Below are 23,946 nucleotides of genomic sequence, written 5' to 3'. Positions count from 1 at the left end.
CAAAAGAGAGACATCCCCACTCCCAGTGTTAGGAGTCCCACAAAAACACCAGGCTAGCAACCATAACATATATGCAGTGGACCTGGTGTAGACCCATGCAGGCTCCCTGGTTGCGGCCTCAGTCTCTGTGAGCACCTCTGAGCTCTGCTTAGTTGATTCTGTGGGCTGTGTTCAGTATATTTTCAACTGCTCATGATCTCTTATTTGTGGTTCAGAACTCCGAATCTTTAGCTTTCAATGTATAAACAGAAGTTACCAGAGAAGTCAGAAAAGTACAAAGGGAATGTGTTCAGGGCATGGATGAGAAAAAGCTCTAGCGTCAGGGATAGTAAGACACTGGGTACTGTGAAGAGGGAGAAATGAGAAAAGAGGGAAGAGACTTAAACTGCTAATCTAGCGGAGAGAGGGAGAGTAATACCAAGTGTGAGGGATGAAGGAGAGAATAACACTAAAGATGCTGAAAAAATTCATAGGGAAACAATTTAACAAGCTTACTTAAAAGATGCATACTATACTAATGTACACACACACACTGTACTGGCTAGTTTTGTGTCAACTTGACACAGCTGGAGTTATCACAGAGAAAGGAGCTTCAGTTATGAAAATGCCTCCATGAGATCCAACTGTAAGGCATTTTCTCAATTAGTGTTCAAGGGGGAAAGGCCCCTTGTGGGTGGGACCATCTCTGGGCTGATAGTCTTGGGTTCTATAAGAGAGCAGGCTAAGCAAGCCAGGGGAGGCAAGCCAGTAAAGAACATCCCTCCATGGCCTCTGCATCAGCTCCTGCTTCCTGACCTGCTTGAGTTCCAGTCCTGACTTTCTTTGGTGATGAACAACAGTATGGAAGTGTAAGCCGAATAAACCCTTTCCTCCCCAACTTGCTTCTTGGTCATGATGTTTGTGCAGGAATAGAAACCCTGACTAAGACAAATTGGTACCAGCAGAGTGGGGTATTCCTGTGACAACCTGACCATGTTTGGGGAGGACTATGGAAGGACTTTGGAACTTTGGGCTTGAAGATCCATTCGTTGTTAAGAGCTCTGTCAGATGTTGTGTAGGAGCTTGGAAGATAATGTTGAGAACAGTGCAGAAGATGGAGGCCTGGCTTGTGAAATTTCAGAGGTAAAATTAAAGACTCTTTTCAGGGCCATTGCTGTTTTGATTGTGAAGATTCTGTAGTTCTGGTTAACTGGGGCTGAAGAATCAGCTGTGATTAACAAGATACCAGAACTACTAAAGCAAAAACTTTGCCTTACTGGGACTATTGATGCTGGTTAGCTGGAGCTAAGAAATTAGCGGTGATTAAGAAGAGACCAGCATCATTGAGGTGACATCTTTCTGGGAAGTGTTTTCTGAAAGGACAAAGAGGCTGTGTTCCAGAGATAGCCAAGGTTGTACTCCTGCTGCAGCGGGACTTGGTAATATGTAAGGGTCACCCAGGTGGTACTGGTTTTGAAGGCATGAAGGGGTCACGCAGAGCAGCTGAGGCTCGGCACTGTGAGAGGGCATGGAAGGCCATTGGTGAAGGTGCAGCCTCAGTTGCAATTGAAGACCCAGGACTGAAGGGGTCATGCAGTGTTTTGGAGATGCCAGTACCATGAGATGACCACCAAGAGCAGCAGCAGCAGTGGAGTACAGGCATCTGGAGCCTAGAGGATGACGCATGTGCTACAAAGGGCATGGCTGGAGAAGTGACCCAAGCCCTTGGAGGAGCCCAGAAGATCGTGAGTTGGATCCCAGACATTGGAAAGTTGGAGACTGATTTTTTGCTTTTGATTGTGACTGTGCCCTGATATTTTCCCTCTTGAAGGAAGAAACTGTTTTAGTGGAGCCCACAGTTAAGAGAATTTTAATTGTAAGAAGACTTTGAATTTTAAAAGAGATAGGTATTTTAAAGAGATTGAAAATTTAAGAATATGTAAAGACTGTGGGACTTTTAAAGTTATTTAGATCTTGGGGATGAACAAGATTGTAAGGGTTGAGGCTTACTAGTGATGTTTTTGTGTGTCAAGTTGACAAGGGGTCAATTGTACTGGCTAGTTTTGTGTCAACTTGACACAGCCGGAGTTATCACAGAGAAAGGAGCTTCAGTTGAGGAAATGCCTCCATGAGATCCAACTGTAAGGCATTTTCTCAATTAGCGTTCAAGGGGGAAGGCTCCTTGTGGGTGGGACCATCTCTGGGCTGATAGTCTTGGGTTCTATAAGAGAGCAAGCTGAGCAAGCCAGGGGAAGCAAGCCAGTAAGTAACATCCCTCCATGGCCTCTGCATCAGCTCCTGCTTTCTGACCTGCTTGAGTTCCAGTCCTGACTTCCTTTGGTGATGAACAGCAGTATGGAAGTGTAAGCCGAATAAACCCTTTCCTCCCCAACTTGCTTTTTGGCCATGATGATTGTGCAGGAATAGAAACACTGACTAAGACACACACACACACACACACACACACCACACGGTTTAAATGGAGCCACATGGGGTGATAAAGCTTTCTTCAATAGCTATCAACAAACAGATGCATAGACAGATACACAGATGCACACACACACAGTACCACTACCACTAACATACTAAAAAAAATGAATAAAATCAAAATAGTGCCAGGCACAGAAAACCTCCATTTGTGTTTCTGGCCTGGAGCATCCAGTATAATTTCTAACTGTATTCTAAAAACTCATCATCATAACTAAAGATAGTTGTAGCATTTACCCTTTTTTAGGAACAGATAGAGACTATTACAGATATCTGCAACTGGTCAAAATAATAAGTAACATGGGTGCTCATCTCCAGTAGATTAAATGCACAACACAACTCATGAAGCTAAGGCTCAGGAACTATTGAGGAAGAGGAGGCAGACATAGGAACAAGAAAACCAGGAAGCCTAGTGCTCAATAGTGTGTTCTAGAGATGACAGAGACACTGCAAATGTGAGATCTCAACAATACGGTTACCTAAAAAAGACCTGCTTGACAATACTAGTTGACATGCCAACATAGATGGGATAAATTTCATAAAACTCCACTCTAATTAAAGAGTTAAAGGCAATAAATGAGTGCAGAGAGAGGGAAAAAAGTTCTCTCCTGGGAAGAGCTGATAGATTATCCCAAGTAGTCAGCTCTAAACACATATCCTTGTTTTAATTGTTAAATACACATATATGTACTTATTACTACACATATATCTATATATGTATGTAACAATAATAACTGAATAAGGGCCATGAATTTGAGCAGAGGACACAGGAGGAGTTGGAGAAAGAAGAGAGAGATAAGTCAAATATGAAATTCTCAAAAATAAGTTAAATTTAAAAATAGCTCATCTATAAAAATTACAATTTAGGGCTGGAGAGATGGCTCAGAAGTTAAGAGCACTGACTGCTCTTCCAGACATCCTGAGTTCAAATTCCAGCAACCACATGGTGACTCACAAACATCTTTAATGAGATCGGATGCCCTCTTCTGGTTTGTCTGAAGACAGCTTCAGTGTACTTACATATAATAAACAAATCTTTTTTTTTTAAAAATTGCAATTTAGTGCAAGGAATACTGGACCAGGTATCAAGAGAATTTGGTAATTTATTATTGTGATAAATAGTCATTTTTACCATATCTCCTATTTACTAGGAATATCCCAAACCCTACTAAAGTAATTTTGTCACTTGGATTGTTAGCTTATGGAAAATAATTTATAATTTCCTATGGGTAATAGTGTATGTTGTCAATTATTAACAGCTTCTTCTGGCAAACTTTTCTGGTATTTCTACAAGTAATGCCCAAACTATTATAGACTTATTTTTCATCTTTTCCATGATGAATATTTAATGAGATAACGTACTAAATGTGCAAACTATTCAGGTAATAATTTCATCCTAGCAAGAGTTAAACAATCTCTGCAAAATAGTTAAGAATTTAATAAAGGGCCCCAGAGCAGACCCTGTGTCACAGCTCTCCATACCCAAATCCTGCCCAGAGAGAATTGGTCTCCCAGGAGTGCTGACACACAGGCTTAGAGGAGGGACAAGCCACAGTCAGAGACAGCAAGACCATCTAACACCAGAGATAACAGATGGCAAGAGGCAAGGGCAAGAACATAAGCAACAGAAACCAAGGCTACTTGGCATCACCAGAACCCAGTTCTCCCACCACAGCAAGCCCTGGATACCTCAACACACCATAAAAGAAAGACGATGATTTAAAACCGCATCTCACGATGATGACAGAAGACTTTAAGAAGCACATAAATAACTCCCTTAAAGGAATACAAGAGAACACAAGAAAAGAGATAGAAGGCTTCAAAGAGGAAACAGAAAAACCCCTTAAAGAATCACAGGAAAACACAACCAAACAGGTGAAGGAAATGAACAAAATCATCCAGGATCTAAAAATGGAAATAGAAACAATCATCCAGGATCTAAAAATGGAAATAGAAACAATAAAGAAATCACAAAAGGAGACCACCCTGGAGATAGAAAACCTAGGAAAGAGACCAGGAGTCATAGATCACCATCAGACTACAAGAGATAGAAGAGATAATTCTCAGGTGCAGAAGATACCATAGAAAACATTAACACAACTGTTGAAGAAAATGAAAAATGCAAAAAGCTGCTAACCCAAAACATCCAGGAAATCCGGGACACAATGAGAAGGCCAAATCTAAGGATAACAAGTATAGAAGAGAGAGAAGATTCCCAACTTAAAGGGCCAGTAGATATCAACAAAACTATAGAAGAAAACTTCCCTAACCTAAAGAAAGAGATGCCCATGAACATACAGGAAGCCTACAGAACTCCAAATAGACTGGACCAGAAAAGAAATTCCTCCTGTCACATAATAATCAGAACAACAAATATACTAAATAAAGATAGAATATTAAAAGCAGTAAGGGAAAAAGATCAAGTAACATATAAAGGCAAGCCTATCAGAATTACACCAGACTTCTCACCAGAGACTATGAAAGCTAGAAGATCCTGGGAAGATGTCATACAGACCCCAAGAGAACACAAGTGCCAGTCCAGGTTACTATACCCAGCAAAACTCTCAATTACCATAGATTGAGAAAACAAGACATTCTGTGACAAAACCAAATTTATACAATATCTCTCCATAAATCCAGCCTTACAAAGGATAATAGATGGAAAACTCCAACACAAGGAGGAATACACCCCAGAAAAAGCAAGAAAATAATCTTCTTTCAACAAACCCAAAAGAAGATAGCCGCACAAACATAATTTCACCTCTGTTCCTTAATAGAAGCACCTAAAGAAATTTACATCCTTAGTCATCAGGGAAATGCAAATTAAAATGACCCTGAGATTCCACTTCACACCAGTCAGAATGGCTAAGATCAAAAACTAAGGTGACAGCAGATACTGTTGAGAATGTGGAGAAAGAGGAACACTCCTCAATTGCTGGTGGGATTGCAAGCTGAAAATCAGTTTGGTGGTTCCTCAGAAAATTAGACATAGTATTACATGAGGACCCAGCTATACCTCCTGGGCATATACCCAAAAGATGCTCCAACATATAACAAGGACACATGCTCACTATGTTCATAGCAGCCTTATTTATAATAGCCAGAAGCTGGAAAGAACCCAGATGCCCTTCAACAGAGGAATGGATAGAGTAAATGTGTTACCTTTACACAATGGAGTACTACTCAGCTATTAAAAACAATGACTTCACGAAATTCGCAGGCAAATGTATGGATCTAGAAAATAACATCCTGAGTGAGGTAAATCAGTCACAAAAGAACACACATGGAAATACAGGGACAAAGAGTGGAACAGAAACTGAAGGAAAGGCCATCCAAAGACTGCCCTACCTGGGGATTCATCCCATATACAGTCACCAAACCCAGACATTATGGCAGATGCCAACAAGTGCTTGCTGACAGGAGCCTCATACAGCTGTCTCCTGAGAGGCTCTGCCAGATCCTAACCAATACGGTGGAGGATGCTCACAGTCAACCATCCATTGGACTGAGCACAGGGACCCCAGTGTAGGAGTTAGGGGAAGGATTGAAGGAGCTGAAGGGGCCTTATCTGGCATCAATGGGAGGAGAGGCCCTTTAGGGCTGTGAGGCAGGAGTATGTGGGTGGGTGGGGAGCACCCTCATAGAAGCAGGGTAAGGGGGAATGGGATAGGGGTTTTGCAGAGGGGAAATCAGGAAAGGGATAACATTTGAAACAAAGACAAAATATCCAATTAAAAAAGGAATTTAATAAAGAATCATAGGGTTTTCCCAAATAGACTCATATTTAATAAAGCAATTACCATGTAATGTCTTTATGTGAATAAGTAAACTTAATAAATTAGGTGAAGAATTAAGAATAAATACATACATTTGAAATGTAAATAAAGTCGGGCGGTGCTGGTGCACGCCTTTAATCCCAGCACTTGGGAGGCAGAGGCAAACGGATTTCTGAGATCGAGGCCAGCCTGGTCTACAAAGTGAGTTCCAGGACAGCCAGGGCTATACCGAGAAATCCTGTCTCAAAAAACTAAAAAAAAAAAAAAAAAAAAAAAAAAAAAAAAAAAAAAAAAACCCAAAAAAAGAAAAGAAAAGAAAAGAAAAGAAAGAAAATATCCAATAAAAAAGAAAGAATAAATAAACAAAAAATACAAGTCAGAAAAAATTATTATGAGCCAGTGATAATACTTAAAAATCTTGCATGAGTTTGTGCAAAATTCTGAAAAACTAACTCTAAAAAAAAATACATGCATATCTAATACCTGTTAAAGTTTCCTGACTATTCCTTAAACATTTGAAGACGCTGGTTCTCAAAACTTTGATTATACTAATTAGAAAAAAAAATCTGTGCTGGGAATGGTGGCACACACATATAATCCCAGCACTTGGGAAAGTGAGGTAGGAGGATTGTAATAAATTTCATGTCATGATGGTCTACACAGTAATTCTCATGAGTGCTTGGGTTTCAGAACTAGCTTAAACAATAAGAAAAGTCCTTCCATCTGGCAACATTTGAATATTAACAAAAGGTTCCTTGATAATAATGTGTTGAATTTAAGTTTCTTGATTTTTATAAGTGTACTGTGATTATGCAAGGGGATCTTTTCCCTCCTTCCTTCCTTCCTTCCTTCCTTCCTTCCTTCCTTCCTTCCTTTCTTCCTTTATTTCCTTCCTTCCTCCCTCCCTCCCTCCCTTCTTTCTTTCTTTCTTTCTTTCTTTCTTTCTTTCTTTCTTTCTTTCTTTCTTTCTTTCTTTCTCTTTTCCTTCCTTCTTTCTCTCATTTCTTTTTTCCTTCCTTTCTCTCTTTCTCCCCCTTTTCTTTGTTTTTTCTTTCTTTCTTTCTCTCTCTCTCTCTTTCTTAAACAAAGTCTTATCACAGAGCAAGGCTGGCCTTGAACTTGTCCTCCTGCCTTCTCCTGCCAAGAGACAGGATTACAAGGATGCACTGGCACAGATGTCTACAACATTCTTGATCTTTAGAAATACATATTATTACTGAAGGGTTAAGGATATAAAGCTATGCAATGATGTATGATGGCTGTTATTTTCTCCCAAATGGAAAAGTGTGTGTGTGTTTAGAGCAAGAATTAAATAGCAAAAATAAAATTAATAATTAATGAGTTAAGTTAACCTGGGAGTTCTTTATAATCAACTGTGAGTTTTAAAATGCAACTAAGCCTCATATGTGGAAAAACTACATGCTGTTTTTTCTCCCTCTTTCAGTTTTGTTTCAAGTAGTACAGTTATAAAAATATACTTTAAGGATTATAAACTTTATCCTAATCTATTTGTCTTTTCCATGCTTCCCCGGGTTAACTACTGCCTCAGTGTTTGTCATTCACTTGCAAAGCTTATTCATCTTACACATGTATCTGTATGTATAAAGATAAAGACTGTGTGGTTATGCTTATATATTGGTACATTGTGTAATATTTTATAACAATCTGCTTTATAGTACACACAATATTATTCATATTTTCTGGATTTATAATGTTGTCCATTATGTAAATAAAAATAAAGGTATTAAATGATAAAGTTGACAAGGATCAGCAAGATGGTTCAGTGGGGTTAAAAGCACTTCCCATGTAAACCTGATTATTTGAGTTTGATCCTCTCAGATCACACGGTGGATGGAAAGAACAGACTCCCAAAGATCTCCTCTACTTCTACAAGCACATAAAAATACACACACACAGAGGGGGCGGGGAGAAGAAGATGGGGGAATAGGCAGGCTCACAATACACATCATACACACATAGACAATAATAAAATATTTTTAATTTAATAGAAATCCTTGTAATATAGTACTTAATAAAGTACTATAAAATGTACTCAAGTGATGAACTTAATATTACACACCAAAACTGAACAAAATCAAATTTAAGTATATCCCAAATGGAGCTCATTCGTTGGTCAACAATAAATGTCTCAGATAATCGTTCTTAATAAATGAACCAATAAGGTAATGTGTTTATTAATTTAGTAACTGCTTAAAATTAAGTTTGCCAGTTTCTAACAGCTTCAGTAATTTTTACAAACTTTTGCCTGATACGGCAGTTTGCAAAGCCATATAAGCAAGATAGCTATGAGAGCACAATTAGTTAGATACTTAACCCATAGTAGAAATGAGTTTCATCTGTGGATCTGCAGGGTCAGGCTGGATTCTTAATGGATAGCTCTTCTTCACAGTATAATCTTGAAGCAGAAGAACCAAGCCCACTCTCAAACTTTTATACCACTCTGGACACAGAGCATTCCACAGAATCACTGACACCATGCCCGAGCTGTCAGCAACCTCCAAATAGGTCTAGAGAAAAAAGGTAAAAGCATAGTCGCATTCGCTACTTTTATCTATATGGGTGGCGCACAATGTATGATCTGTGAAATCTTATAGTGACAGTAAAATGACACTTAAAATTTACTTTTTGCTAGTAATGACTGAATTGTTAACTCTGTTAAGATTGCTAAGCTAAAAGAGAGACTGCTACAATATACTGGATGTCAGAGTTAGAACTAGCTTACTCTGCGATTATAAACTTCAAAGGCACAGAGCAAATCTTAGTTATGTTTACTTATAGAGCAACCACTCGATACAGTCATCAGAAGAATTAGGTAAGCCTCATATTTTGAAGACCTTCATAGCATTCATCATTTGCAAGGCTGAAGGACCTTGCTATTATTCACTGATCCTACAGCATTTTAGATAGACATTGATTAAGACATAATCCCATCAGTGCTCTGATGACATTAACTATACTTATACTGGCATCCCAGAATTTATTATAAATGGCATGGGTATTATTTCTGTTATACTATTTGGCAGGAAGAAATACTAATGTCAATGTTATTATTGTTTGGTTTGGGTATGGTTAAGTAAGTATTCTGAAACAAATAAAGTTCTCTATTTTAAAATATAAAGATGGACAACACTGGTTATATATAAAAAACAGTATCCCAAGTTTTCTCTAGCTCTTCTAACTTCGTTTCAAATGATGTTATAGTCTAAGATCCTTTTTCTTTTTTGCTAATTCATTCCTTAAATCATCAAAAATATATCAAGTCCATGTTACCCTCCAGATACTATGTTAGGTACAGAGTAGGATGAATCAGAAACTATCCCTGACAATAGCTAAAATGGAGGCCTTGGTATCTGACCAAAGCACAGTTAAACTATTTCTCCATATTAAGATATTGTATCCTCATGTCAGCTCTGCAATCAGCTGTTTATAATCAGCACTTCCATTTTGGTGACTAGGAAATTGAGGCTTTAATAATACAAATAGCTAATGCCATAAAGACATGATCCAGCTGAGATTTGAAACTAGTGAATATGAATAAGAAGAAGCTAGTGGCATGAAACGTAAGACAGACACACACATGCATATTTGTGTAATACATTATAGATATGTGTATATGGGATTTAAATATAAAATGTTATGTATGGCTCACACAGTAACCAGAGAGAGGATAATATTAACCATGTTAACAGTAGATATTCTGAGTGCTAAAATCTTGAATAATATTATTCTCTTAATATATCCTAGGTTTTCTCTTAGTTTGTTTCCATAATAAGCACACAACTTTCACAATCTGAAGTTAATAAAACACCTAAGCTAACTCTTGATACATGGAAAACTATAGTGTAATATTAAGTTAAAAACATATATATATATATATATATATATATATATATATATATATGTATGTATGTATATATATATCAGATTTCATAGCACTATAAAGCACAGAGCTAAGTTAACAGAAAAGGATGGGAGTGTGGGAGTGGAGTGTCAATTAGAATGTTACTAGTGAATTATGAATTGAAGAAAAGACCAACTAATTGCATTGAGAAGTAAATGAAAGGCAAGAAAGAAGAGAGGCAAAGATGGTCCAGAGATGTGCTTTCCTTTTAAAAAGTCCGACTGCAGACTAGAGCCTGCTTACATGCTGGTAACAGAATGCACAAAGAAAAGACTGAAAACAAAAGAACCGAGAAAGAGACCAGCTAGATCAGGAATCTAAAAAGCACGGCTACCTATGCCTCATATATAGATAAGCTTTTTTTTTTCCTTTGAAATACATTTCCTTGTGCTGGGAATGGAAACGAACCAATGGCTTTGCACATGTTAGACCAGTTCTCTAACACTGAGCTATATGCCAAATTCCAAAGAATTTTTAAGAGAAAAATCACCTTGAAAATTACCGTGAAGTAAAACAAAACAAAACAACAACAACAAAAACAAAAAAACAAAAAACAAAAAACAAAAAAAAAACCACCTGTATATGCATTCAAAATTATTAAAGTATACCTGTGGAATGTTATTTAAACATTTTTTTTGTTTTTTTTGAGACAGAGTTTCTCTGTGTAGCCCTGGCTGTCCTGGAACTCACTCTGTAGACCAGGCTGACCTCGAACTCAGAAATCTGCCTGCCTCTGCCTCCCAAGTGCTGGGATTAAAGGTGTGCACCACCATGCCTGGCTAACAATTTTTTCCATAGAGATTTACATGTGCATGTTATAATGTATACATTTAAATGAGCATATATTATTTTTGCGCTACTTGTACCTGATATGGCTCAATCATCTTTTTATTAGGTTTTCCATAGTATCGCAGTTTTGATTTATGCAGGACTCTTACAAGCAAGGCAGGAAAATTCTTTCTGCTATTCCAAGTCAACTCAAGATGAGAGAGAGAGATTATTTTGATGTCTAAAATATAAAAAGATTAAAAAATGTATGTTATGCCATCATAGTTTCATAGATCTGGTAGCCAGACCATATCTAGTGCAACATATTCTTGTCAGCTAGGCTGTATAAATTAAAGCCTGACAACACAGTTCTTTATAGTTCTCTGAATATACATATAATATATATACATACATATATATATATATATATATGACTTACCATGCAGAATTAGATAAACACTTACATAAAATAAAACATTGTTTTCCCTTACTTTCCTTCTTCCACACGAAACCATTTCATTACATTATAAAAATCTTAGAACTAAGTCCATTTATCAATATTCTCCAATTTGTGTTTCCTTTAACCAATACAGTCATTTATTTAACTTACAAAAATTAAAAGTTGGGGCTCTGGGGATGTGATGATCCCATTGGTAAAATGCGTGCCATACATTTGTAATCCCAGCACAGGAAAAGCGAAGGAAGAGGTTTCCTGAGGCCCATAGGCTAGCCAAACTAGCATAATTAGTGAACTGAAGGTCAGCAAGAGGCACTATCTCAAAAGAGGTGGATAGTCTTCCTGTGGACGACAATGCAGTAGGCAGAGACTCCATACATGTAAGCCGTCAAAAGTAAACTGAGAAGCCTATATTTGCATAAAAAGCCTGTGCATACACGGGGACACATACACACACACACACACAATTATTTATTCACCCAGTCTGGGTTGAATGGATAACCATGATACTCCTCTCTCATCAAAACATGCAATGAAATTACAGACATGCACCACTATTACCACTCCTAGCAGAATAGAGAATTGTTTCTGACACATTTTTATGTATTGTCCTCACATCCCGTTTGTCTAGATAGGCCCCATCTTCTCCAAACATAGTGCATATGGCTCTATTCTCTCACTTGCTAGCCTCTTTCTGGAATGTCTTCCTCTTAGACATGGAAGTGACTTCCTTTCTTCCCTATCCCAATGTTGCTCACAGGGTTCCTTCTCAATGACCTCTCTAACTACTCTATGGAAACCAACCCCTTACTTATTCCACACCCAACCTGTTTTCCCACGTAACACTTATTATTTTCACATACACCATATAATTTATTGTGAAATATTTTAATCTCCAGGCCTAAGGGAAAACAAAAGCTGTTTAAAAGCTGTTCACCATATTAAAGATTCAAATTTTAAATCCCATTTAATCTTCTATCATTAAAGGGGGTTCCACTTTCGATTGTCTCTACATGTTGTTTTCATAGCCTGCAATATCAATATTAAAATGCAAATCTGCATTACATACTTTATATTATACATACATATATATGTATAATAAATGTTTGTTGAAACATTTCCAATGAAATGTATCAGCTACTCATTATTTTCGCAAGAAAGTCACACTTATACTTTATTTTTAATGAGTTCAAATTCTGTTTTAATTATTCATACCATTCATTAAAACAATTTCTAATATATTAAGACACTATGGATAGTTTTACTTCCAAATTCTCAAAATATATTTATAGCAGTCTCAGAAATCCTAATAGTTGGCATTATGTAATTAAGTAATTTTTTTCAATATAATCAAATCACAGATCAGGTTTGAATTATCTACAATGTACACGGAACATTCTTAAGTGAGGCAGATATTATCTCCTTTATTTATAATCTGAAATAAATTTAAAAGACATCACCTGGCCAGTTGAAAGTTTTCCAAGTTTGTGTTCTTAATGGACAAAATCTTTATAGAATAAAACTCAAACTTAAAATATAGTTACAGGCCAATTATAGATAATGAATTATCTGTGTATATTTATGGTACTAAATATGCTTCATTACCAAAAAAAAAGCATGAAAAAACCCCTGCTATTTAATACAACATTTAGACAATAAACCCTCAATTCTTTAAGTCTCAAGACCTGTTAACATTCTTAAGAATTAGTACATTTTGGGGGGCAGGTATTAGAGACAGGGTCTCTCTGTGTAGCCCTGACTGGCCTGGAACTCCTATAGATCATGCTACCCTTGAACTCTGAGATCCATCTGCCTCTGCCTTCAAAAGGCTGAGATTAAAGGCATGCACCATCATGCCTGCCAAAGATATTGAGTATCTTCAAGAGCTTTTGTTTATGTGGTTTATACTCATTACTTGATATGTACATTATACACTTAGAAATGAAGAAACCATCAGTTACCTAAATATATAAACAACATTTTTTTTGGAAAAATGACTATTTTTTACCAAATAAAATAAAATCAGGAGTGGGGGAATACAGCTCAGTTTGCAGAGCACTGACTATTATGAATTCAATACTCAGTACTGAAAAAAAAAATAAAACATTTGGAAGGGCTGGGAATTTAGCTTAGTGGTACAGTACCCACATAGGATGCATAAGGCCCTAGATTCCACTCTCAACGTCCCACATGTAAAAAAGGAAAACTGTAGAGAGAAATGCAGTGAGACTATTTTATATAAAACTATTGGAGTTGGAGAGATGCTTCAGCAGTTCAGAACACTGGTTGCTTTCCCCGAGGCTCCAGGTTTGATTCTTAGCACCAGCAGGCAGCTCAAAACCATTTGTAACTTCAATTCCAGAGTATTAGGTATCAGACAATCATGTATTACACAGATACATATGCAATCAAAACACCCATACTCATATTTCTGTGGAATAATATCTGAGCTTGACCTCTGGACTCCACAATTAGGTACACACATGTGCAGCCCATCCCCCATTATGTACCCTCACACACATGAATCTTTTTTTAATTTTAATTTTTTATTGGTTATTTTATTTACTTGCATTTCAAATGTTATCCCCTTTCCCAGTTTCCCTCCACAAACCTCCTATCCCCTCACCAATCCCTCTTGCTTCTATGAGGGTGCTCCCCCACCCACCTACCCACTCCAACATTCCCACCCACTCCCAACTCACCACCCTAGCATTCCCCTATGCTGGGGCATCAAGACTTCACAAGACCAAGGGCTTCCACTCCCACTGATGCCAGATAAGGCCATCCTCTGCTACATATACAACAGGAGCCATGGGTCCCTCCATGTGTGCTTTTTGGTTGGTGCTTTAGTACCTGGGAGCTCTGGGGGGTCTGGTTGGTTGATATTGTTGTTCTTCCTATGGGATTGCAAACCCTTCAGATTCTTCAGTCCCTTCTCTAGCTTCTCCATTGGGAACCCTGTGCTATTACAGGTTGTCATCACAATAGTGTCTAGGTTTGGTGACTGTTCATGGGATGGATCCCCAAGTGGGGCAGTCTCTGGATGGCCTTTCTGGGGATCCATCCCATATGCAGGCCATCCAGAGACATACATGAATCTTAACAGTATCCTTCTTAAAAAAGACAAGTATAAAACAAAACTGAAATTAAAGACTGGAAAAAAGATACACTGCTCCACTAATATTGTACAGAGCTAAACAAAGAATTTTCAATTGAGGGATATCAAATGAATGAGAAGCACCTTAAGAAATGTTCAACATCATTAGTTCTCAGAGAAATGCAAATAAAAACAACACTGAGATTCCACCTCACACCAGTCAGAATGGCTAAGATAAAAAACTCAGCTGACAGCAGATGCTGGTGAGGATGTGGAGAAAGAGGAACACTCCTCCATTGCTGGTGGGATTGCAAGCTTGTACAACCACTGTGGAAATCAGTCTGGCGGTTCCTCAGATAATTGGACATAGTACTACCTGAGGGCCCAGCCATACCATTCTTGGGCATATACCCAGAAAATGTTCCAACTTGTAATAAGCACACATGCTCCACTATGTTCATAGCAGCCTTATTTATAATAGCCAGAAGCTGGAAAGAACCCAGATGTCCCTCAACAGAGGAATGGATACAGAAAATGTGGTACATGTATACAGTGGAGTACTACTCAGCTATTAAAAACAATAACTTCATGAAATTCTTAGGCAAATGGGTGGAACTAGAAAATATCATCCTCAGTGAGATAACCCAGTCCCAAAAGAACACACATGGTATGCACTCACTTATAAGTGGATATTAGCCCTGAAGCTCAGAATACCCAAGATACAATTCACAGACCACATGAAACTCAAGAAGAAGGAAGACCAAAGTGTGAATGCTTCAGTTCTTCTTAGAAGGGGGAACAAAATACCCACGGGAGGAAATACGGAGACAAAGTGTGGAGCAGAAACTGAAGGAAAGGCCATCCAGAGACTGTCCCACCTGGGGATCCATTCCATATACAGACACTATTGCAGATGCCAACAAGTGCTTGCTGACAGGAGCCTGATATGACTGTCTCCTGAGATGCTGTGCCAGAGCTTTACATATACAGAAGTGGATGCTCACAGCCAACCATTGTACTGAGCAGTGGGTCCCCAATGGAGGAGCTAGAGAAAGAACTGAAGGAGCTAAAGGAGTTTGCAACCCATAAGAAGAACAGTAATATGAACCAACCAGAGCTCCCAGGGACTAAACCACCAGCCAAAAAGTACACATGGAGGGACCCATAGCTCCAGACACATGTGTAGCAGAGGGTAGCCTTCTTGGTTATCAATGGGAGGAGAGGCCCTTGGTCCCATGAAGGCTCGATGCCTCAGGGTAGGGGAATATGAGGGTGGGGAGGTGGGAATGGGTGGGTGGAGGAGCATCGTCATAGAAGCAGGGGGAGGGAGTATGGTATAGGGGGTTTCTTGAGGGAAAACCTGGAAAGGGGATAACATTTGAAATGGAAATAAAGAAAATATCCAATAAAAAATTAAAATAAAACGAAAAGAATTTTAAAAAGTGTAGTTTCTGTTGAATCGGTGTTACCACCAAGGCACTTGGTCTACCTTAACCCCACTGAATCAGACATTTATTGTATGATTCAGAACCATGAATTTTAAAAGTCAACTGAGGGACTGGAAAGAACACAAGCAGGAAATTGCTTGTCTTACAAATATGACTCCCAGATCCACCCCCATAAAAAAGCTAGGCATGGCAGTGAAGGCTTGTATTTTCAGCATGGTGGAGATAGAAACAGAGAATTTCCTCAGTCTTGCCAGACAGTTTGCCTACTGTATAACTGTTACAAGTTATAAGCCAGTGAGAGATACTGTCTCAAAACTAAAATGGTGAATGGCACTTAAAGAATACAACCCCACATTATCCTCTGGCCTCCAAACACACACACACACACACACACACACACACACACACACACACACACACATGTGCACATTTGCGACTGCATCAACACAAATGCAACACACGTGTACACACACCAGAGAAAATACTTCTGAGGTTTGAATAGACCATTCACATTTATTAATAGTAATGTAAATGCTACTAAGATGGTAAATATCAATATTATTAGAAAGAATAGAATGAGGCAAAAAAAATATATAGGAAAATTATACTGGTGGGGTAACTTTCACCAATAAGGTATTAACCAGTTATGGAATTAACTATATGAACATATGCTCATTAGAGGAGCTAGAGTACCTTATTATAGGAGTACATTAGGGGTCTGGTACTATCACTCTGACATTCCTTTTAGATAGGGTCTATCATGGCTGTCTCTGCCACTACAGTACTAAGCTATGACAAACCTTTTATTTTATGTGGATTCTGGGATTTAAAGTTAGGCCTCATGCTTGCAAATTAAGCTCTCCTGCACCTACACACTAAGCCAACTTTCCAGCTGCATATTCTTTTTTATTTTTTATTTTATTTTATTTTATTCACTTTACATCTCAATCACAGGCCCCTCCCTCCTTTCTTCCCAGTCCCACCCTTACAAATCCTTCCTCCATTGCTCTCCCCCCACCCCTTGGGTACCATCTCATCTTAGGACATCTAGTTCCAGTTTTTCTAGGCACATCGTCTTCAACTGAGACCCAACCAGACAGTCCAAGTATGGGGTAAGGAGATCCAATGACAGGGGACAGAGACAGTCCCCATTCACCATTTAGGGACCCCACATAAAGACCAAGCTGCACATCTGCTACAAATGTCTAGGAGGTCTAGGTCTAGCTCCTGCATGCTCCCTGGTTGGTGGCCCAGGCTTTGTGAGCCCCATGGTGCCAGGTTAGGTCTGTGGGTCTTCTTGTAGTGTCCTTGACCTCACTGACTTACTCACTTCTATCCCCAACTCATCTGCAAGACTCCCCAGGCTCTGCCTGATGTTTGCCTGTGGGTCTCTGCATCTGTTTCCATCAGCTGCTGGTTGAAGCCTCTCAGGATACAGTTATGCTACGTTCCTGTCTGCAAGCACAGCCTAGTATCATTAATAGTGTCAGGGGTTGGCTCTCTCCCATGAGATAGGACTCAAGATGGGACAGTCATTGGTTGTTTGTTCCCTCAGTCTCTGCTCCTTCTTTATCCCTGCACATTTTGTAGGCAGGAGAAATTTGTGCTTTAAAATAAGTTGTGCTTTAAAAATTAACATTAAAACCAGGGCTGGTGATTCAGGTTTATAATCTCAGTTACTTAAGAGTCTAGGGCAAGAAGATGACCTCTTTGGGTTACAGAGTGAGCTGAAGGCCAATCTAGGCAACTAAGCCAGACCCTGTCTCAAAATTTAAAAGGGGGGGGTGTGAAGATACATCACAGTAGTAAAGTGCTTGTGTAGCATGGGCAAGCTTCAAGCTCAATATCTAGTCTCTCTCTCTCTCTCTCTCTCTCTCTCTCTCTCTCTCTCTCTCTCTCTCTCTCACACACACACACACACACACACACACACACACACACACACACCAAAAATGCCAGATTTGGTGTTATATACTCTTAATCCTAGGATGCAGGAGGGAGGCTGGAGAAAGAAGAACAGCATGTTCTGTAGGCTACATCAAAAATAAAATGATAAAATAACTCCCTGTTTTGCATAAAGCCTGTGGTAATACAGCTAGACCCAATAATTTGCATATTGTCTAGGACTGCTTTCACTCTACAGTGGCAAAACCAAGCAGTTTCTCCAGGACCTGGGAGATGGCTTAGCAAATGAAAGTATTTGGTATTCTTGCAGAAGACCTAGGTTCGATTTCCCAGGGGTTAGAGATGGGGACTCAGGGGTTAAGAGGACTTGTTGCCTTTTTTCATGCCAGTTGTATTTGATTCTATCCTAGATCAATCCCTGGGCTATCCAGCCTCTGAGTCCTAGCCCCTCAGGCAGTGCCAGGGGTAGGTTACCTCTCATGGCATGGGTCTCAAAGGGGACTAGTCATTGGTTGGCCACTCCCACATGTTCTGTGCCACCTTTACCCCAGCATATCTTGTAGGTAGGACAAACTGTAGGTAGTATGTTTTATGCCTGGGTTGGTGGACAAATCCTTCCACTGTAAGTCTTGCCTGGTTACAGGATATGGCTAGTTCAGGCTTTGAATCTCCCACTGTTAGGAGTCTTAATTAGGGTCACCCTGTCTCTTGGGAGTTTCTTCAGAGATTCTCCCTATGATTCCAGTTGCCTCTCCTAGTACTCTCTTCCTGTATCCTCCCCACTTTCACCCATCCTTCCTGTTTCTAGCCCCACTTCCCCATCCTGACCCACTTCATTATGCCTGCAATGTCTATTATATTTCCCCTTCATGACAAATTCATGAATTCCCCGCTTGAGTCCTCCTTGTAAAAAAATTTCTCAATGACATGATTCTTAATGATCTTCTTCTGTACTCATAGATTGGTGCCTAGCCCAACTGCCATCAGAGAGGCTTCATCCAGCAACTGACAGAACCAGATGCCAAGACTGACAGCCAAACATTAGGCTTGGGGAGCTTGGGGAATCCTGCAGAAGAGGGGGAGGAAGGAGCAGGGCCCAGAGAGGTCAAGGACACCACAAAAAGACCCACAGGATCAACTAACCTGGGTCCACAGGTGCTCAAAGAGATTAAATTGCCAACAAGTGAGCCTGCATGGGTCTGACCTAGATCCTCAATATATATATATATATATATATATATATATATATATATATATATATATATCAGTTGTGCAGGTTCATCTTCTCCTGGGATCCCTTACAGCGGGAGCAGGGGCGTGTCTCTGACTTTATTGCCTGCTTTGGAGACCCTTTCCTCCTATTGGGTTGTGCTGTTTCAACCTTAATAGGAGAGGAGGTGCCTAGTCTTAGTGCAACTTGATGTGTCATGTCTGGTTGATATCCATGAGAGGCCTGGTCTTTTCTGAAGAGAAAGGAAGGGGGAGTGGATGAGGGCAGAGGAGAGGAGGGAGGGGAAACTGCAGTTGTTCAGGATGTAAAAATCAATAAATCGATCAGTAAATAAAAGAAATATGCAAATCTAAAAAATAAAAGAGTACTTGTTGTTCTTGCATAAGACCTGTATTCAGGCTTTCAACAAACACGTGGTTCATAATCATCTGAAACTCCAGTTTCAGGGGATCCAACACCCCTCTTCTGGCCTCCTTGAACACCAGTGATGCTCACTGTACATATATATGTATTCAGGCACCCATACACATAAAATAAAAATAAGCAAATAATAGTCAATCAATCAAACAAACAAACAAAAAGCTGGGCATAATGGCACACATGCTTGTAATCTCAGAGACTGGAGGAGTATGTGTCCCAGGCCAGCCTGGGTTGGAAGGTAAGAGAAATGATATGCAAGCTAACTCGGTGGGTGGGTAAAAGAACTTGCCACCCTGGATCCAGGTGGTGCAAGGAGAGAGCCTATATCTCAAAGTTGTCCCATGACCTTCATCCACTCACAGGGAAATCAAGGTACTTATGTGTTCTCTGCCGTGCCTTCCAAACTCACAAATAAATACAAAGTGTAAAAATTAAAATCAGAAAAACAAACCAAACAAACAATCCACGGTTGTCACTCGGTCTGTAGTCCAGCACTTGGAAGCTAGAGGCAGGGGATAAGAAGTCCAAGGCCATCCTGGGCTTGCTTGACAATCATAGTTTTTTTGTTTGTTTTTGTTTTTAATAAGTAGAAAATATAAAAAAGGATGTTTGTAAGGTTGCAGTGTGAGTTGCCACTTTTCAAGTAGGATATAAACAAGGAATGAAAAAGACTGAATCTATTTTGGATGCCTGAAAATTTCTAGATCATGATGGAAGCTGACCATATAAGAATACAATTGATCAGGTTGGATAAACCTTTTTCATGTTACTGTGTAAAGATAAAGTTTAATTAAAAATATTCAAAGGCACAGAACATAAGCAAAGTTAACTATGAAGTGACAGGATATCAGAAAAGTAATATGCAGTGTACAGCAACCACAAACTTAATACCCATTAGCAAAGAAATCCAGTAAATGAATAATAAAAAGACAAGCTTAGAGTGTGGCTCAGCTATAAAGCCTGTCTTTTAGGATACATAAGAGACCTTGGGTTCAATTCCTAACTCCAGAAAGGAAGACATGATAAAATAAAGAGAAAGCACATTATTTTAGAATAGCAAGGTATGGGGAAATGGACACTCATACATATGCGGTTAAATTTAAATTAGTGCAAATTTTTCAGAAAATAATTTTCAGGAAATAATTTATCAATACCCACTTAAAAACCTGAAATATTCTTTAATTCAGTAATTATACTTCTAAGAATCCATCATTTCAACAGAAATATTCAAATACAATTAATACTCACACATTTTACTTTTTTGGCACTCTTTGCAATACCACAGAAGCCTAAAACAATAAATTACCCTACATGGGTATAATTATAGAAGTTATCATATTTTTACACTGTGGAATATTATATTTATAGAAATACCCCCAGAGATGCCTAAAATGTATTATGTGCAAATGTTACATAGTTCATTTCATTTTTTCAAAAATGTGCACCAAACTCCTAAGCTTGGCAGTTTAATAGGGATGTTTAAGGCATTCAAATGTTAAAGATGTATTTCACTAAATTCCAAATTTTGTCATTTACAATTTCAAACCCACAGCAAACCTGAAGTCCTGATTCCAGTCACTTCCTAGATTTTACCACCATGCTTTTAATACAATCAGACCTCATGATTTAAACACAATACTTTAAAATGCACAGTTTGAATTTTTAGCACATGGACATTGCTTTTTGTAATAAAACATCACTTTTATACCTACTGAATATGACTTTCTTAAGAACAGAAACCAAATACACTTTTATAAATGATGGTCCCTCTTTATTTCTTTCTTCTAAACCAACTGCTCTTTTACAAATTGAAGTTTAAAAGTCTAAGTGAATAACATTTACACCACGGGTACTTTGCTTTTATATCTTAGCTATCTAAGCAATCATTGACTACAAATGTGAATAACGCTTTCTTTCCTCATTTTGAGTGGATGATTATAAATACATATTTTTGAACCAGTTATCTTTATGCGTTTAAGTCTGCTATGCTTGCTTGTCATAGAAAGACGCCCTGTGACTTAGAATTGTGATAACAAGATAAAGAGAAAAGGGGGTGTGGCTTGGTAAGTGGTTCCACCGGTACAGTGCTTGCTTAGCATGCAGGAAATCTGGGCTTGGATTCTCAGGTATAGTCAAGTCGTCCGTTAATTTCAACACCTGGGAGATAGAGGTAAGAGGACCCAGAGTTTGGGGCTAGCTTGAGATATATGATCCTGCCTCCAAAACCAAACAGATCTAAAACCAGTAAATGTATATTATCATCTTTTTAGTTTTTCTGGTTTTTCTTTTTTTGGCATTTCCACTCCCATTTCTTATGTGTTCAGCTTGTAGTGTTATCGTCTGTCTTAATTACATGTCTTAAACTAAAAAGAGCGTTTATTGATGACCAACTTCCATTTTCTGGCTGACTTCCTACTTCTGATACAGGAAATATGAACTTCCTGTATCAAGAAAAATGATCACTTAAAGCCTTTCTACAGTCATCACACCTTCAAAAAAAAAAAAAAAAAAACCACTTCCACGGGTTTTACATTCAGTGGCATAAATGAATTGAATAATATGAATTGACTAAACCGAACATCCCTTTGCACCAATGTTAAATGCTAAAACATACAATGTGGGAAATATTTCGTGTTTATGTAAAATAGAAGTCAATACACTCTTCAACCTACACATTTATCATAATTGAAATAGGACTGAAACTAATATTAATTCAAACCGTGTGTGTGTGTGTGTGTGTGTGTGTGTGTGTGTGTGTGTGTACACATCACAGGAGGAGTCCTGAGAACAACGTCCCCAATCTTTCTGCTACCCTAAGTTTAAATCACAGTCAGGGATGTCAAGGCACTTTGCAATCAAACCAAGAGGACACAGGCTGCTTGAAGTTAAGACTGTTTCACTGCTCTGAACCCCACCTTCCCATCCCTAGATTGTAATGAACAAAACAGAAGCATTTTGTTTTCTGTTATCATGAGTTTCCAAACTCTTTAACTGTTTTTGTGGCTGTTATTGCCGCTGCTGTTTGTTTTTGAGACAAGATGTCTTTCTGAGGCTCAGACTACCTTGGAATTTGCTCTCAATGTTCCTGCCCCAGCCCCCCTAGATGCTGGGTCTTCCTGGTGTGTGCCACCTTGCCAGTCATTCGAAAACTTTTAAAAGCTTGCCTCTAAACTCCAATTACTTACTGTTAAAATTGAATTCCTCAGGTTGCTTGTTGGTCTTCCAAATATCTCCGTACGGATCTTCGTTATTCCACAGAGCCAGGTAGTGACTCTTGCCCCCTCTTAAAGGCCTCTCTGGCTTTTCCTCATGCGCTCTGTTTCTAAATGGAGTTTCTACAGAAATGACATCTAGGGACTCCCCACAGTGGACCTTATCTATGCACAGGATTCCCTGGCCCAATCTTTTCTCGTTGTAAAGGCACGAGACTCTGGAAATTCTCATCTCTATGCCAACTTTAAGAATATTTTGATAAACGAGAAAGTTTAAGCTGGGGTCTAAGTAGCACTTCTCCTGGTACACCCCGTCTGAGATTGTCACATCATAGCAGTAAAGGGGAGGCTTGGGCACTGTATCCCGTGGCTCATCCTCTAAAAGGTATCTTTGGACAGCCAGTACAGTGACAGGCACCACTTCCGAGAGGGTGACACACTGTCTAGGGGAACCTGTTATTTGCTCAATAACCTTTTGGATCCAGGACCTGCGCCTCTGGCTATCAGCTCTTCGTATCACTCCACCTGGGACCCCAGCCTGATCCCTTTCGGGGTGCTCCAAGTAGAGACCAGCGTGCGAGGGTCCCGGCTGAGGCTGACCCGACTCACCCGACATTGTGGGGTAACCGCGAACTCCTTGCACTCCAAAAAAAAAAAAAAAAAAAAAAACCTTACTTTCCCTGCTCAAAAACCCGGAGAAAAGACGCTCTAGACAGCCGCGCAAAGCTGTTGGCACGGACTGGTCTGGGTCCGCCCAGGAGCCAGGCTCAAAAGATTCCACGCCTGCGCATCAGCTTTCCCGCCTGTGCTTTGAGCCCCTATTTTGAGACTTTGAGACAATGTTTCTAGGAAGATGCATGAGAGAAGCACGTGGCATAAGCTCCCTAGCCTACTAAACTCCATCTGAGGGGAGGGGAAGCACGGGCATGGGAGGAGAGAAGCGTTGGGGGGGGGGGGTTGTCAGGGTTTCCTAAATAAAGCAGCTGCCAGAGGGAGGAGCAAGAAGCGCTGCTGACCAGCCCCGAAAGGAGAGCATCAAGAGGTGGTGGAAAATAGGAAGTGGCAAAATGAGGCTCCTGTAGTCCTGATGCTGGGACTTGGGTCCGCAAAAGAAAATATGTTAGCGTTATCACAGTCATGTGTATTTAGTAAATTAGTGTTTTGTAGTTAAGAAGCATGAAATGTGGTATTTCTGCTCTTGTAATATAAACAAAATCAGATAATGTATACACAGTCTTCAGGAA

General features: G+C 39.2%; 1 protein-coding gene across 3 annotated transcripts in view; it reads right to left on the bottom strand.

Moving 5' to 3' along the window:
- The window catches only part of Radx (RPA1 related single stranded DNA binding protein, X-linked), a 74,218-nt gene extending 50,771 nt beyond the window's left edge, over window positions 1–23,447 (bottom strand). For all 3 annotated transcript variants that reach the window (NM_175326.6, NM_001346522.1, NM_001358686.1), the window contains exons 1-3: window positions 22,676–23,447; window positions 11,031–11,173; window positions 8,578–8,770 (exon numbers count right to left, since the gene is read on the bottom strand). In NM_175326.6, coding sequence (NP_780535.1) covers window positions 8,578–8,770; window positions 11,031–11,173; window positions 22,676–23,318 — 979 coding nt within the window. In that variant the 5' untranslated portion in view covers window positions 23,319–23,447. The remainder of the gene's footprint in view (window positions 1–8,577; window positions 8,771–11,030; window positions 11,174–22,675) is intronic.
- Between the last annotated feature and the right edge of the window lie 499 nt (window positions 23,448–23,946).

This window comes from Mus musculus, chromosome X (genome assembly GCF_000001635.26).
Source record: "Mus musculus strain C57BL/6J chromosome X, GRCm38.p6 C57BL/6J".
Lineage (NCBI taxonomy): Eukaryota > Metazoa > Chordata > Mammalia > Rodentia > Muridae > Mus > Mus musculus.
This window is presented reverse-complemented; position numbering and strand designations above follow the sequence as displayed.